The sequence below is a fragment of the Alnus glutinosa genome, chromosome 1 (genome assembly GCF_958979055.1).
Source record: "Alnus glutinosa chromosome 1, dhAlnGlut1.1, whole genome shotgun sequence".
Classification (NCBI taxonomy): Eukaryota; Viridiplantae; Streptophyta; class Magnoliopsida; order Fagales; family Betulaceae; genus Alnus; species Alnus glutinosa.
The window spans coordinates 16,836,488-16,852,810 of NC_084886.1; the positions used below are offsets into that span (position 1 = coordinate 16,836,488).

General features: G+C 34.1%; 3 protein-coding genes across 3 annotated transcripts; all 3 read left to right on the forward strand.

Annotated features, from left to right (window-relative positions):
• The first annotated feature begins 2,081 nt into the window (after positions 1 to 2,081).
• Positions 2,082 to 5,692, forward strand: LOC133875092 (perakine reductase-like). The gene is made up of 7 exons (XM_062313095.1): positions 2,082 to 2,239; positions 3,385 to 3,555; positions 3,679 to 3,882; positions 3,973 to 4,145; positions 4,334 to 4,430; positions 4,583 to 4,736; positions 5,188 to 5,692. The coding sequence occupies exons 1-7, from the start codon at positions 2,183 to 2,185 to the stop codon at positions 5,361 to 5,363; spliced, it is 1,032 nt and encodes a 343-aa protein (XP_062169079.1). The 5' UTR covers positions 2,082 to 2,182; the 3' UTR covers positions 5,364 to 5,692.
• Positions 5,693 to 7,698: 2,006 nt separating this feature from the next.
• On the forward strand, positions 7,699 to 8,959 carry LOC133858617 (uncharacterized). The gene is made up of 4 exons (XM_062294093.1): positions 7,699 to 7,986; positions 8,101 to 8,151; positions 8,318 to 8,440; positions 8,532 to 8,959. Exons 1-4 carry the CDS (start codon positions 7,834 to 7,836, stop codon positions 8,778 to 8,780), a joined length of 576 nt encoding a protein of 191 aa, XP_062150077.1. The 5' UTR covers positions 7,699 to 7,833; the 3' UTR covers positions 8,781 to 8,959.
• A 5,772-nt stretch (positions 8,960 to 14,731) lies between these two features.
• Positions 14,732 to 15,722, forward strand: LOC133858807 (early light-induced protein, chloroplastic-like). The gene is made up of 3 exons (XM_062294265.1): positions 14,732 to 14,950; positions 15,063 to 15,113; positions 15,219 to 15,722. Exons 1-3 carry the CDS (start codon positions 14,801 to 14,803, stop codon positions 15,564 to 15,566), a joined length of 549 nt encoding a protein of 182 aa, XP_062150249.1. The 5' UTR covers positions 14,732 to 14,800; the 3' UTR covers positions 15,567 to 15,722.
• Positions 15,723 to 16,323: the final 601 nt, after the last annotated feature.

Genomic DNA, 16,323 nt, shown 5'->3' on the forward strand with positions numbered 1-16,323 from the left:
TTGAGCAGTTCATTTTCGACAAAAAAGATTTGCCTCTGCTAAGTGGGAACTATATATATAACTAGAGATTTTCAAAGTAATACGATCTTTATGCTTCTCTCGTAAGTGTTAATGCGTCTATTTGGGTTTGCGATTTTAAAACGTGCAATTTTAAAATAACAATTTTAAAACGTGTGATTTGAAAGCACAATTAAGCGTTTCGTAAAATTGTAGTTTAACATTTAAAATCATAGTTTGACATTTAAAATTATAGTTTAATTTTTAAAATTATGCATTTTTAGAAACGCAACCCCTTACATGTGATTTAATAATGCAGATTTTTTTATGTTTTCAAATTACAACTTTTTAAAAATGCACTCTCAAATAGTACATTTTCTGCGAATTGGTTTAAAATCACATTTTTTAGTATGTAAAATTGCAATACCAAACATACGAGTAATGCAATAAAGAGATTAGATTGAATTTTAAAATCACTATTGAATTTGAGACGATTATTATTAAATTTTAATTCGATGATAATTTTAAAAGTCATGTGACGTTTGGTACAACACAAGGAGAACTCTATTAATCTTTTAACGCTTCAAATTTTAACTAAATGGACTGCACAAACAAGATGTAACAGATGTCATGACCATAATGAGCCGGGAGCAGTCAAATTTGAGGCTGGTGTAGGAATAAATGAGAAGTGCTATATATATATATATAAATTCTTTTCTTAAAAGTTGATTTCCAAATTCAAGGATAAGATTTACAATTTTGAAAAATGTTTCACTGTCTCATATGATGGTGACATATCACATGGAAACCATTTTTTTTTTTTAAAAAAAAATAAAATTGAGAAGTGGAAATTTTCACGAAATAAATATGGTAAAACCTAAGATAGATACATCAAAGATTCAAAATGTTAGTAATGTGGTATGCGAATTCCTACCAGCTTTTCCTATCAAACAAATGCATGCCAGAAAGTGATTATCATTGAGCTTGGTAGATGGCGGAGTCAATATTTTAGTTCACAAGGGGACAAAATTAAAAAATTGATCTGTACAAGAATTAATTAAAAATATTAAAAATTAACTAATGAAACAAATAGACAATATCTTCTTTTAAAAAAAAAACAAATCATTTAAAACATATAAATGTAACTTATAATTTATTTCTTCACGTCTCCCATCGATTTATTCAATTTTCCTTGACTCATTTTTATATTCTGAAATTGTTGCATGAAATTTAATTATCATAGTGTTGTCTGCCTTTGCTTTTTAATTGAAAAATGATAAAGCTTTAAAAAGTAGAGATAAAAAGATCGATGAAATTATATTCCTAGTTAATAAAAAAAATGTTGGCTGTCTGTATGTACTTTCATTGCACACCCCTAACTTATAAAAGAAATAGCTAAAAAAAGACTTGGGGGATTAAGTTTTCAATAATGTAGGATCAAGGCTAGAGTTTTTGTGCTGGATCACAGACAATTTTTGGGCAATATCTTTGTTGCCAATTTATTGATCATATCATTGTTGTATACAATTGATTCATTATTTGATCATGGAAGAACATAATTAATAAATCAAAGAGAATAAACATATATACATACTTTTATGTAGTGACAAGTGATCATAAGAAAATATTGAAAAATATATCTCAAACTCTTTTGGCTACAACATCAATTAATGGAATTAATTTCTCAAACGTCTTATCACAATGCCTTGGAAACTATGATCAGGGCCAAGAGCTATTTTCTTTATTTTTATTATTTTTTTCTTTTTGCAAAAGAAAGAAAAAGAGTTTTCATCTTCTCTATCTCTATGTGTGCTCATATTTTTTTTTTTTTTTTTTTTTTTTTTTTTTTTTTATGGTATTAATTACTTGCAGAGACCTATACATTTTAGGGATTGGTTTTTAAGCACTTAGATAAAAGGAGATGTAGGCATGGTTGTAATTCACTTGACATGTGTCTGTTGAGTATGAACATTAATATTTATTTTTATATATTATCTTTGTTTCTTCCGACCAAGACATTATCTAATGAAAGCGAGTGGGGGCATGTATTAGAGTGTAAGTGAAGTCAACCAACCAAGGTACTATCAAATGGAAGTAGGAAATTGCGGAGTACTAGGTGGTGCATAACATTAAATTTTTCTTTTCCATAATAGAACCTTTCAACTTAGTTGTGGGTATCTTGAGAATGGAGAAACCCCATATCCAAATTCCAAGAGTGAGACTTGGCAGCGAGGGACTGGAGGTAAGCTTCGTCTTCTCTTCAACCCATTTGGATTATCAATGGTAGATGGGTCTATACTCAATTTTGCTTTAACTAGCTAGTATTAAAAATTGGACTCCCTGCAAAAGTAATAGGCACTGTAAAATGATTAATACCCATTCTTAACAGACCACTCCCTTGATCACCATAGCCATGGATAAAGATTTCTAGGTTCGTCCATGACTGTTTCTTTTATTTTTATTTTCTTTAATCGGTTACTGCATGTGCATACTTGGTTCAAAAGTTAAAAAACTGAAAAAGAGTCTCAGTGTTTTTACCTATTGGGTGTCTTTGATCAGTGTCATCTATACGATCTTCAATTTCTAGCAAACCATTGTTTATAAGAATTGCTTTTGAGTTTTGAGTTTGTGGCGTTAGGATATATACCCCTGAAAAGTAGGATATGTGAACCATCTGCAATTGTAGATTTATAGTACTGCTTCAGTTTTAAAATTCCAATTCCTTTGAGGTCTGCTACAGAAATCCAAATTTTGTCCCCTAGGACTAATTTTAAACATTGGAAATCATGTCTTCTTTTTCCATCCTGTTGTCCTTCTTGACCTTCTTAAATCAAGTTCATTCTTTAATTGGTTTTCCAGAAGCCAGAAGGGACAAGCATTTATAAATTCTTGAATAGACTTTCTACTGGAATGCCTTATGATACAAATGGGTCTTTTCAAATATATTGGTGCTTCTCTTTCTGCAAATACTAAAAAACTCAAATGTTCTGGTATTTAGTGAACCTTTGTTCGGATAGACGGATTTTGTGGATAAACAAAATAAGAGCTGAATTTCCTTCCAAACAGAAAGGAAGAATAGCCTTAAAGATGTTTGTTGATAATTGGGAAGTAAACCAAGAATGGTCTTTGTAAGGCGTTTTGTCCATTTAGTCAAAAGAGTGCGTGGAAAAATTCTGTAGCAAGACAAAGTAATATTTGTTGAATGAGCTTTTTGATTATATGAGCTTCATAATAGCATCTTCATCTTTAAGAAGCAAAGAAACCGGCAATTGTATTTGTTGAATCGAATGGAAACCCAAATCATTGGATTGCTGACTTGCTTCACTAGTTTTACTTGCATGAAAACTACTTCAATTTTCTTCTCATGGCATCCTTTTCTGGCTGCAGGTTTCTAGATTGGGCTTTGGATGCGGGGGACTTTCCGGAATACTTAATACTCCTTTGTCGCATGAAGCTGGATGCTCTGTTATAAAGGAAGCTTTTTATAGGGGTATAACCTTCTTTGATACAGCAGATTTTTACGGACATAATCACGATAACGAGATCATGATTGGCAAGGTGCTGTTACTCTCTAATCCTATTGAAATGTTTATTGTATATGCTTGTTTGGTTGAGATTTGCATCCAATGGACAAAATAGCCTTAGGAACATCTACATTCTGATATTATCTTGTCCTTTTAGGCTCTGAAGCAGCTTCCCCGAGAAAGAATTCAATTAGCTACAAAATTCGGTATGACCATTTCAGAGGAGGGTCAATTGGGTGTCAAGGGCACCCCTGAGTATGTACGACAATGCTGTGAAGCTAGTCTTAAGTATCTCAATGCGGACTATATTGATCTCTACTATCAGCACCGTGTGGACATTTCAGTGCCAATAGAGGATACTGTTAGTGTCATGAAATATTGTCCTTTTTTATTTTCACATATTTCAATCAACTGCACTGCGTAATCTCTGCTTGCTTTATAACCATGGTAGATAGAGGAGCTCAAGAAGCTGGTGGAGGAAGGAAAGATCAAATACATTGGGCTATCGGAAGCTAGTGTAGACACAATAAGAAGAGCTCATGCAGTTCATCCCATCACTGCCTTACAAATGGAGTATTCTCTATGGACCCGTGATATCGAAGATGAGATAATCCCACTTTGCAGGTTTATTTGATATCTAGCTCTGATGTTTCCATTCCAAAGTCAATCATTGATATATTAAGATAGGTGAAACTTTTGTCTTCGTGGTCTTTGAATTGGTTCTGAATCAGAGATTCTGAGAACGTACAAAAGAACATCACGATATTTTCACAGCATCATTCAATGAATCAATGTTATTGTTAATCTCACAGAGAGCTTGGTATTGGGATAGTGGCATATAGCCCTCTTGGCCACGGCTTCTTTGGGGGGAAAGCAGTCGTGGGGAGCTTGCCTAATGAGAGTTACTTGGTATGCGAGTACAAATTAATATATCTCATGTTTTTATACACAAACACATAATATCAAGTAATTCCCTGTCTTAACAATGTAGAAATGTCATTAAATCAAATATTTTTACAAGAAGAATTGATAAGTAAGCTCATATGATGTTCTTGGCATAGACTATGCATCCAAGGTTTACCGGGGAGAATTTAGAGAAGAACAAACTTTTATATGCCCGATTTGCCAACCTGGCTTCAAAGCATGCCTGCACTCCTCCTCAGCTAGCTCTGGCTTGGCTTCTCCATCAGGGAGACGATATAATCCCTATCCCTGGTATATTAGACTCTTAATCTCTTTTGATATCTTCACATTTACTTGATCAAACTCTTTATGTAAAGCTGCTTGTTCACTTTAATGATCAATTCCTTTCTTGTTTCCATGGAAAACGAAATTCTACTTCTGAATTGTCTGGTTAGACATATTTCAATTCTTACTATATCTACAGCTTGGGAATTGTAAGAATACAAAACTTTGATACCATTTAAGAAAACATAATCTGGGGAAGAGTTGAGAATAAGAAATAGAAACACATAGAATTAAGATGGTTCGGTCTATTATGGCCTATGTCCACACGTTAAGGCCTTTTCTTGGCTACATGAGTACTTGTAACTCTTTTGTCAATAGGAACTTGGACCATTTCTTGTCACTGTCCACTGACATTTCCTGTTTTTCATGAACTTGGAGTGGCGCATTATGTGAAAGTTATTGATAGGATGATTTACAGGGACAACTAAGGTTCAGAATCTTGATAACAACATCGGTTCCTTGGCATTGAAGCTTACACCAGAGGATTTGAAAGAAATTTGTGACGCTGTGCCCATCAATGAAGTGGCTGGTGAACGAGAGATGGCCTTGTTTGCTCAGTATGCCTGGAAGGTTGCAAATACCCCATCAAAGTAATTGCAAAGTATAGACGTGGAAACTAAAGAGCAAACCTTTGAAGTGGTTGGATTGTCCATTTTGTTTGTTGAGCAACATTAAAGCAATGAATGATATCTTGCTGATATGTACGTGGTGGGAGAAATGTGGCATCGTCATATATATAGTGATAAGAGCCATAGTTGTTGGTTATTAAATTTTAATTATTTATATACTTCTAGCTCTTTGAAAAAATCATTGATACATGAAGTTAAAAAGTTATGAATAATCCAAAAGTCATCTCCAAGAATAAATATGTTAAATGTGATGAATACAAATTAATGCTTAGAAAATTGGGCTAGTTTGGCAAATTATTATTTATTTATTTATTTATTTTCACTTCTTTCAAAAATATCAAATCAAAAACATTCTGAGCTTGTTTGACAATCATTCCCAACTCTATCTCTTTTTCTTTTCACTTCTCTCAAAAAAATCAAATAAAAAACATTCTAACTTTTTTATACTTTTTATATCACATCAATCATATTTTATTACTAATCAAATAAAAAAACTCACTACAAAACAAAACTTTTTCACTTTTCTATAAAACATTCTCAAATTTTATATCACATCAATCATTTCTTACTATACAACACACAAATATTCCATAACACAATTACTTTTCAAACGGGTCTTCTAACTTTTTTACACTTTTTATATCATTCAAATAAAAAATTCACTACAAAATAAAACTTTTTCACTTTTTTATAAAATATTCTAAATTTTATATCACATCAATCACTTTTTACTATACAATACACAAATATTCTCCAACCCAATTACTTACCAAACAAGAACATATTGTTTTATATAACTTACAAATATACCTATCTACTATTTATTCTGAAGTGAAATAAAAAGTTACTTGGTGTTTTTTGTATTTAGCCTTGTTGTCAAGATCTATAGACTTGGGTCTTTATTTCTTTTTTTTTTTTTTTTTTCACGCGTTCATTTTAAATAATAAATTGCCTCTACCAAGTCGGAACCATCACATCTTCCTCTTTCCTAGCTAGATTCCTAAAGTAATAATTCTTTATGCGTCTCTCCTGAGTTTTAACACCATGAATAATTATAATCTTGTACGGCAGGCTTGAAGAGAAAAGCTTATAAATATAACAAGTAGCAGTCTAAAATATTGAAAAGTTTCCCTTTAATACATTCTTCCAATGCTTATATAATATATAATACATAAGCATAAATCAAAATATATAAGAAATCTAAGTCAAATAGGATTTTTTTTAATATCCTAATATTAATAGGTCAAGTGTTTATTAATGTCCAAATCAAATAAGAGAACAAATAAATATAAATCAAGTCAGATTGAGGAATAATATATATATATATATATATATATATATATATATATATATATATATATATATATACATATATATATATATATATATATATATATATATATTATTTTGGTATCCTAATATAAATAGGTCAAGTGTTGTTAATATCCATATCAAATAAGAAAATAAATAAATACAAGTCAAACCATATTGATGAATTATATATAGACCTATTATTCCTTCATCTCCATCAATCTCTTTTTTAAATTCACCACTGGATCTGTACGACTAAAAATAGAATTAAGTAGATTTGAAAAAAAAAAAAATAAGGATAGATTTTCAAAAAATAAAATAAAAATGGATAGAATGAAAAAAATAGACTAAGAATAAAAATGGGGAATAATTCCAATTTCTTTATTCACTTCTATATATAGATTACAGATCGAGTCATAATACAAGCTAAACATGCACTAGCTTACACGAGTAGGAGTAGGAGTAGGAGATAAAACTTACAAAGAGATAAGAATGTTATCTACCCTTCTAAACTAATTTGGTGTCCACTGCTGTAGTTGTGTTAAACATCAGCTTGAGAGGATATGAGATAAGGAGACAAAAAAGTCTTTCAAAGAACCAAAATTTAAAATATAAAATGGTTTTAGGGTGGCTATATGACAAGTAGCCTTTATGACTATTTTTTGTCATTCAATAATCAACATACCGTGGCACAATTTGTGAGGGGTACCTAAAATTTGGGGATCAATCCAAAATTTGGAATGTACTAGCGCTAGTCCTTACAGGAAATTAAAACAGACCCTGGAACGATTTTGGCCGCAAACTCACCAGTAGTGGAATGCAGCGGTGCTTGTGAGGGCCACGCCGCTTACACCATCACGATCAGTGGACAAACGAACCCACGTGACCCAGTGAGCTTTTGAAAAAAATATGGGAAATGTATATATGGAAGACGCGTGGGATGGGGATCCTAAATATCCACCGCGCGCTGATCTGCCGACTGCCTGCCAGTGCCAGCTGCCCTCATGCATACACTATATATACACAGCCCAACTCCTATGGAACTGTAAGTTTGACACTCACATTTCTACGCTGCATAAATTTAGTATTCTCTTCCTGATTCTTCAAAGTTCAAAGCATTCGCGATGACTACTTCGGCTGTAATGCAATCCACCTTGGCCAGCCCTCTGACCCGTGTGGCCAATGGGTCTACTAGGGTAAAAAACCAGTTTCTTCCCGGTTCTTATGTGCCACGCTTGCCAAGGAATTCTAGCGTGCTAGTGCTGTCCATGGCAAAGGTACGTAATATCTCAAGCTTTCTCTCTTATATTTTCTCAGGTTAATTACAGCTAATTATCTATAAGTACTATAAGTAAGAAATGACCCTAACAGTCCGTTTTCTTGGCTTACAGGAAGACCAGAAAGAGCAGCCAGCACCTGTTATTAAACAACAGCCATTTAAGGTACGTAGAGATACCTCAAGCCAACTCGGTTACCCAGCATGGGTTTATGGGAGTGCTTTTACATTGAGATTATCTTTCATAAACATAATGAATATATCTAATGCTTGCAAATGATGAATCTGAGGATGTAAAGTTAACATTAATTAACGTTTTCGATGTGTCATAGGCAAGTTCAAATCAAGATGCTTCGCCGGCCAAATTGGCCAATGATGCAATAAAACAAGGGGCAAATGAAGCGAAGAAGAGCTACGAGTCAGTCAGCGACAAGGTTTTGTCTACTGCAGAAGATGTAAAAAACATATCCTTAATTTCGTACGTATGTATATATATAATTAATTTGTTGCAAGTAATGTTCTCAACTCTTTGTGAGCCAAATGTAGGTAACGCAGAAAACAAAAGATTTGGCTGACACGGTGTCAGGAACGGCCCAAGATGTGACCGAGAAGGCTAAGCAGACAGCACAAGATGCATGGGGCTCGGCCGGAGACAATACCCAAAAGGCCAAAGACAGTGGGCTGGAAAAGGCTGAACAGTCGAAGGAAAGCATCAATGAAAATGCTGACGCGGTTAAGCAAAGCATCAAGGAAAATGCTGACGCGGTTAAGAAAAGCACGAACACCAAGAACTGATCATTCGTTCTTAGTTTCTTGCTTTTTTCTTTTCAGTTGATATCTTGCACCAGAAATAATACTTTTTGATTCCAACTTTCATCTTTCAATCTAGGCATTCGTTTTTCATTTGTTATTGACTGTTAACATTACATCTGTTTGACCACTTAATCTCCTATGATTAAGAGATTAAAATCTTATTGTTTAATGGGTTGGTTACTGTCCAAACACGAATCATTTGAGAGATTTTTTTTTTTTTGGGGGGAACAATGGCTTCTTAGAATCGTGGTTCTAAGAGGGGGAGGAGTCTTGTGTGTAAAACAAAGCTTACGTGTGAGCGTGGTAACAAGACGTAATATTGCATGCCAAGCAAGCACCCAAATGCATAATTCCAGAATCATTTCCCGATGGAAATTTATACAAGAGATAACAACGGTCAAAAGTCCCCAAAAAAAATGGTTCCTTCTTTTGGTGCAAAGTGTAGTACGTTTACAAATCTAATATAACACAAGGTCGGTGCTTTAAGCGCACCATCTTAATTATGTGATCGTGGAAGCTTTGGCTCTTTCTTTTGGCCAAGATAGATAGAACTCATGAGTATCGTTCTGATATTATGTTAAACAACTATTTGTTTGGTACAAAAGAATAAATCGGTAGGAAATAACGAATTTAATCACGTTGTGACAGATTAAAATTTTAGGAACACCAAAAAACAAAAAAGTTATAAAATAGCAAATAACAACACAAATAACACTAAGATTTAAGTAGTTTGATTTAATAAGCCTACCTCTACTAACCAGTAAATATGATCCATGAGAAATTCACAATTAGAAGGATGAAGTACAAAATGTAATGCAAAAAGCAATTATTCAAACTCAAAAGTCTCAGTATACTCTTATCTCACTCTTACACAACAAATGTGAACTAAATACAAAAGAAAAACCTTCTCTTAGCTCCTTTACAAGTGAGAAAACAAAAGAGACTTATTCCTCTTCCAATGAGCTGCCGAAAACTTCAAGCTGCTGGACGGGTCCTCTTCTTCCTGTCTTCTCTCGCACACCAATTGTAAGAGGACCAAATGAAGATTCTTCTGCACACCACTCACAAAGGTCCGAATAACCCCCTGTACCCCTCTGTCCGAATTAATGAAGCTGCTAGGTTTTGGCAACCAAAAAAAAAAAACTTATCCAAAAACTTATCCTTTTTCCACAAGCTTCTACGGGAAGCTTCACCAAGCCCAACTCACAGTACACACGTGTGTGGACAGCAAGCAAGTCAACAAAGGAGTGGGGCCCACGGGAAGACTTGTTGAAATACAAGTCACACATGCACTACAAATCATTTAACTAACATTTTAAGAAATATCTAGAAAGAAAAAAAAAATAATAAAAAAGCATTTTAAGAAAGGCAAATGAATTACCTCTAAATTATATGCTTTTTTTTTCACTTAGGTCTCCCACATTTCAATGTCTAGTTTCGTCTTTGACAGTTGTTTAAACCAACCGTTGCCATTGTATACTACAAAGGAAAATGATGCATGCATTCATGATGCATAACAAGTGCATTAGATCCATTTTATTGTGTTTTGTGGTAATGTACTTGTTATGCACAACGAGTATTTTAAGTATTTCCCTACTATAAAAAGAACTATAATTGAGCACCACTTGCATGTACTCCTCTCCGACTCTTTTTTCTACTTTTAGACAAAAATGAATTCGTTTGATAATGTTTTTTTAATAATAATTTTTTTTTATTACGATAAAAGGAACTACATATATCTAGAATGCCCTTTTTTTAAAAAAATAAAAATAAAATAAAATAAAATTTGAGTCATTTTCATCATTTGTGTTGTAATTCTTGGGGCAGGGAAAGCTATAAAACCAAGCACATGTGGAGCGTTTGCGTCCCATTTCCTTTGTCAAGGCCGTGTCATCTCAAACTACTGTCTACCGGTGTTACATGCATTTTGACAACGTACGTACATGTTTTGCTATGAGCAGGTGAGCACCAAGTTCTCTGACCTGTTCGCATTCGATCGGTGGGCCCGCACTGGAGAGGATCAACGCCAGGCTATCCATGGTCGGCTTCGTTGCCGGCCGCGATGCTGGTAGAGCTATCCAGGGGACAGGATTTGTCTGTCCAGATATCCAACGGTGGAATCTCGATCCCATGTTTCCTAGGAACTACCATTGTGCTATCACTTGCATGCATCTCTGATTCCTTTGCTCAAAGGGGTCAGCGTGGAGTCCAAGTTAGATGGGTTTATGACTTCAGATGCTGAGATGTGGAATGGGAGGTTCGCCATGTTGGGTTTGGTTGCACTCGCCTTTAATTACTGAGTACGTACGTGAAGGGTGGTGGAACACTTGTGTAGACTCAGATTTTGCTTTTTAATTTAATTATAACCCACGAATAAAACCATATATAGTTCCATATATGTAAATCGGAAGCAAGCTAAGTAGTGCTGTAAATCGGAAGCAAGTAGTCTTTATTTTTTAAGTTAAATGAAAATATATTTCCCTGTAAATCGGAAGCAAGTTGGTTTGCCATGATGGGTTAATTTGGTCCCTAGTGTTGCCATAAGGCCGGGGCCTTAAATAAGCAATCCACCTTTCCTCTCCACACGTCTTGGATGTATTTAAATCGCAAACTATCTAACACCGATCAAATATCAATCTAGGGTTTTTGTGCCACGTACACTAATCGTTCACTCACCACCAAAGTCCACAATTGTCCAAGTGTCATTACAGACCCTCCCATGCATCTATTATTATTATTATTATTATTATTATTATTATTATTATTATTTTTCGTCTAATTTTCACGCAAATCCTTATCCCTTATTAATCAATAAGCCTAATTAATTAAGGATTTCTTAAAACAATTTTAAATCGGTGTATTACTCCAAAAGCAATGACTAACCCAAAAATGTCTCATATTTGATACCATCGTTTGAAAAACCTTTGAATATTTTCATTATAATTAAATTTTAAAATTATTTTTGACGAAACATCTTGGAAAAGAATTGTAGATTTTTTTTTATTTTTTTATTTTTCATTCCGCTTTAGGTTTGGATATCATATCATATATCATATATCATATATCATAGCATAAGGCTTCAACAGTATAGCTTAGAATTGTGACAAGTGAGAATTTAAAATTGTGACAATGACATTTAAAATTGAATAGGACTTTTAAATTGGGTCACGTATATGTATAATTGAATGGGATATTCTATACAATATAATATTAGAAACCTTGAGAAATTAAATCTAGGGTTCCTAACATTTTGACAAATGGAATTTCAGTAGTCTTAAAATTGTAACAAGTGGCATATTTCAAACTAAATTGGGCCTTTACCTTGGGTTGTTGTATATATTTAAAATTGAATTGAGCATTCTATATAATATATATAATAACAGAAATCATGAGAAAGAAAATCTAGGGTGCCTAAAATTATGACAAGTGAAATATCAGTAGTGTTAAATTTGTGACAGTTGGCATAGTAAAATTGTGACAAGTGAAATTGTTATTATGTGATTTAATGTTGCTTTAATTTGATATAGTACCAATGATTAAAAAAAGTTATACTTGACTTAGACTTATTAGTCTAGACATTGAAATTGGGAAATCAAAAAAACAAACAAATAAATTAAAGAGAAATGTTTGGTTTCATTCTCTTTCACATCTCTTATCTATCTCCGTACAAGAGATGTGCAAATCCATCATTGAATTGGTGGGACCACATGTGGGTTTCAACATATTTAATGATGAATTTGCAAAAGAAATATGCAATAAATGGGCAAGAGAATAACACAAAACACGTCTCTAAATCAAAATAGTTTGTTTGTGAGAAGATCTGTAGGAAAAATTTAACCCAACATGTAGAAAATCTAAGGTTTAGGCTTTTTACCTTGGATGAACAGTAAAAATTGAAGATCCAACCCAAGAATCTTCAACCCAAAACTTAGAAATGGTTTAAGAACCTTTCCAAGTTCCAATTAGGGGTGGACAAATTATCCGCCTACCGCCTAAAGACCGCTTACCGAACTGAACTGAATCGTCATCGATCGCCTACTGACTAATTTTCGGTTTGGTAGTCGGTATACAATTTTATTCCAAAAATTGGTTCGGTAACCGAACCGAACCGCCTTTTATTCGGACCGATTAACCGAACAGACATAAAACGAAACGACATCATTTTAGTAAGAACGAAACGTTTGATTTTTTATTTTTTATTTTTTATTTTTTATTTTTTATTTTTTATTTTTTATTTTTTTTCCTTTAAAAAAATCAAAACGACGTCGTTTCGTTACCCATGTTAACCGATTTAATTGACTTAACCGACAACCTATTAACCGCTTTACCAACTTAACCGACCGCCTCTTAACCGCTTAACCGAAATAAATTCATCAACTGCATCGGTTGACCGACCAATTAACCAACTTAACCACCTACCAAACCGATGCCCACCCCTAATTCCAATATCTCCAAAATGGTCTTACCCATTAAGAATCGGGCAAAAGAGTTGAGAGACTTAAGGAAAAATGAGATAAATTCACATGGTGGGGCCACATCTATATGAAAATTTGATCCAACTTTCCACTCTTCTCTTTACAACGTATCTTGACTAGCTAGGTAAACGTTGCAATTAGCGAAATGTCATGAAATATGGATTTGTAGACTTTTGCACTGGCTAGAGTCCTGAAGTAATAATCCTTTATGCGTCTTTACTTAGTTTTAATAGGTCAAGTGTTTATTAATGTCCAAATCAAATAATAGAACAAATAAATATAAATCAAGTCATATTGAGGAATAATTAATTTATATATATAGTAGAATTGCGATAAGTGTCAGGTTAAAATGTTAACAAGTGTCCCTTTAATGTATGGCTACAATGTTTATATAATATATAATATATAAGTACAAATCAAAATATATTGAAAATCTAAATCAAATTAGATATTTTTGGTATCCTAAGATAAATAGCTAGGTCAAGTGTTATTAATATCCGGATCAAATAAGGAAATAAATAAATACAAATCAAATCATATCGCTGAATCATATATGGAGACCAGTTATTCCTTCATCTCCCATCCATCTCTTTTTTAAATTCACCATTGGATCTCGATATGTAGGACTAGAATAGTATTAGGAGAATAAAATATGGAAAGAGTGAAAGAAAATAGAAGAATAAAATTGGGGAATAATTCTAATTTATGTATTCACTTCTATATATAGAGATTACAGAGTCATATAATACATGCTAAACACTAGCTTACACGATTTGGAATTGGAGTAGGAGATAAAACTTACAAAGAGATAAGAATAAAATGTTATCTACACTTCAAAACTACTTTGGTGTTCTCTGTTAAACAACGACAACTTGATCAGAGGATATCATAAAATTAAGGAGACAAAGTCTTTCAAAGAACCAAATTAAATTTAAAATATAAAATAGTTTTAGGGTATATGACAAAAGTAGCATTTTATGACTATTTTTTGTCATTCAATATTCGTCTAATTTAATTTGATCCACCCAAACATATATCGATCTATAGATGGCAAAAATCGACCCTTATTTAAATTTAATGTTGGTTTAATTCCATCCTTCCAAACATAATTAAACAGACACATATGGCAAAAATCAACGTACGTAACGTGGCACAATTTGTGAGGGGTACGTAAAATTTGGAATGTACTAGTCCTTATAGAAATTAAAACAGAAAGCCTGGAACGGTTTTGGCCGCAAACTCACCAGTGAAATGCAGCGGTGCTTGTGAGGGCCACGCCGCTTACACCATCACGTGTGGACAAACGAACCCACGTGACCCAATGAGCTTTTGAAAAAAATATATATGGAAGACGTGTGGAATGGGGATCCTAAATATCCGGCCACCGCCAGCTGCCCTCATGCACACACTATATATACACTGCCCAACTCCTATGGAATTGCAAGTTTGACACTCACATTTCTACGCTGCATTAATTTAGTATTCCCTAGCCTGCTTCCTGATTCTTCAAAGTTCAAAGCATTCGCGATGACTACTTCGGCTGTAATGCAATCCATCTTGGCCAGCCCTCTGACCCGTCTGGCCAATGGGTCTACTAGGGTGAACCAGTTTCTTCCCAGCTCTTATGTGCCACGCTTGCCAAGGAATTCTAGCGTGCGAGTGCGGTCCATGTCAAAGGTACGTAAAATCTCAAGCTTTCTCTCTTATTTTTCTCAGGTTAAATATTACAGCTTATTATCTTATCTATAAGTAAGAAATGACCCTAACAGTCCGTTTTCTTGGCTTACAGGAAGACCAGAAAGAGCAGCCAACACCTGTTATTAAACAACAGCCACTTAAGGTACGTAGTCATGACCTTTATCCCAAGAAATAGCACTATATACGATCCTACCGTTGTTACATGCATTTTGACAACATACGTACGTACGTGTTTGGCTATCAACAGGTGAGCACCAAGTTCTCTGACCTGTTCGCATTTGGTGGGCCCGTACCGGAGAGGATCAACGGCAGGCTAGCCATGGTCGGCTTCGTTGCCGCGATGGCGGTAGAGCTATACAGGGGACAGGATTTGTCTGTCCAGATATCCAACGGTGGGATCCCATGGTTCCTAGGAACTACCATTTTGCTAACATTTGCATCTCTGATTCCTTTGCTCAAAGGGGTCAGCGTGGAGTCCAAGTCAGATGGGTTTATGACTTCAGATGCTGAGATGTGGAATGGGAGGTTTGCCATGTTGGGTTTGGTTGCACTTGCCTTTACTGAGTACATGAACGGCGGTGGAACCCTTGTGTAGACTCAGATCTTGCTTATTAATTAGAACCCACGAATAAAACCATATAGCTCCATCCTCCATATATGTAAATCGGAAGCAAGTAGTACTGTAAATCGGAAGCAAGTAGTACTAGTACTGTAGTCTTTATTTTAAAAGCGAAATGAAAATATATTTCCCTGTAAATCGATCGGAAGCAAGTTTTGGTTTTTCCATGTTGGGTTAATTTGGTAGCTAGTGTTGTCATGAGGGGCCTTAATTAAATAAGCTATCCACCTTGCCTCCCCACATGTCTGGGATGTATTTAAATCGCAAATATTAAACTATCTAACACCGACCAATCAATCTAGAGTTTTTGTGCCACGTACACTAATAGATCACTCACTAGGAGTGTTCGATCACTAGGGTCTAATGGTCTATCAGTCACGTACCCTCTGGTAGCTATTGATCACCCAAAGTCCACAATTGTCAAAGTGCATGTCATTTCATATCCCCTACCCTTTTTTTTTTCTTTTTTTTTTTTTTTTTTTTTTTTTTAAATAATAATAAAAAATTCCACGCCAAACCTTCCCTCTTATTATTTATTAATCTTTAAGCCTTAATTAAGGATTTTTTTAACACAAGTTTAAATTGGGGATTACTCCAAAAGTTATGACTAACCCAAAACGATCTCGTATTTCATACCATCGTTTGAAAGAACTTTGAATTTTTTTATTATAATTAAATTTCAAAAACACTTTTGATGAAACATCTTGGTAAAGAATTGTAGAAATATTTTTTC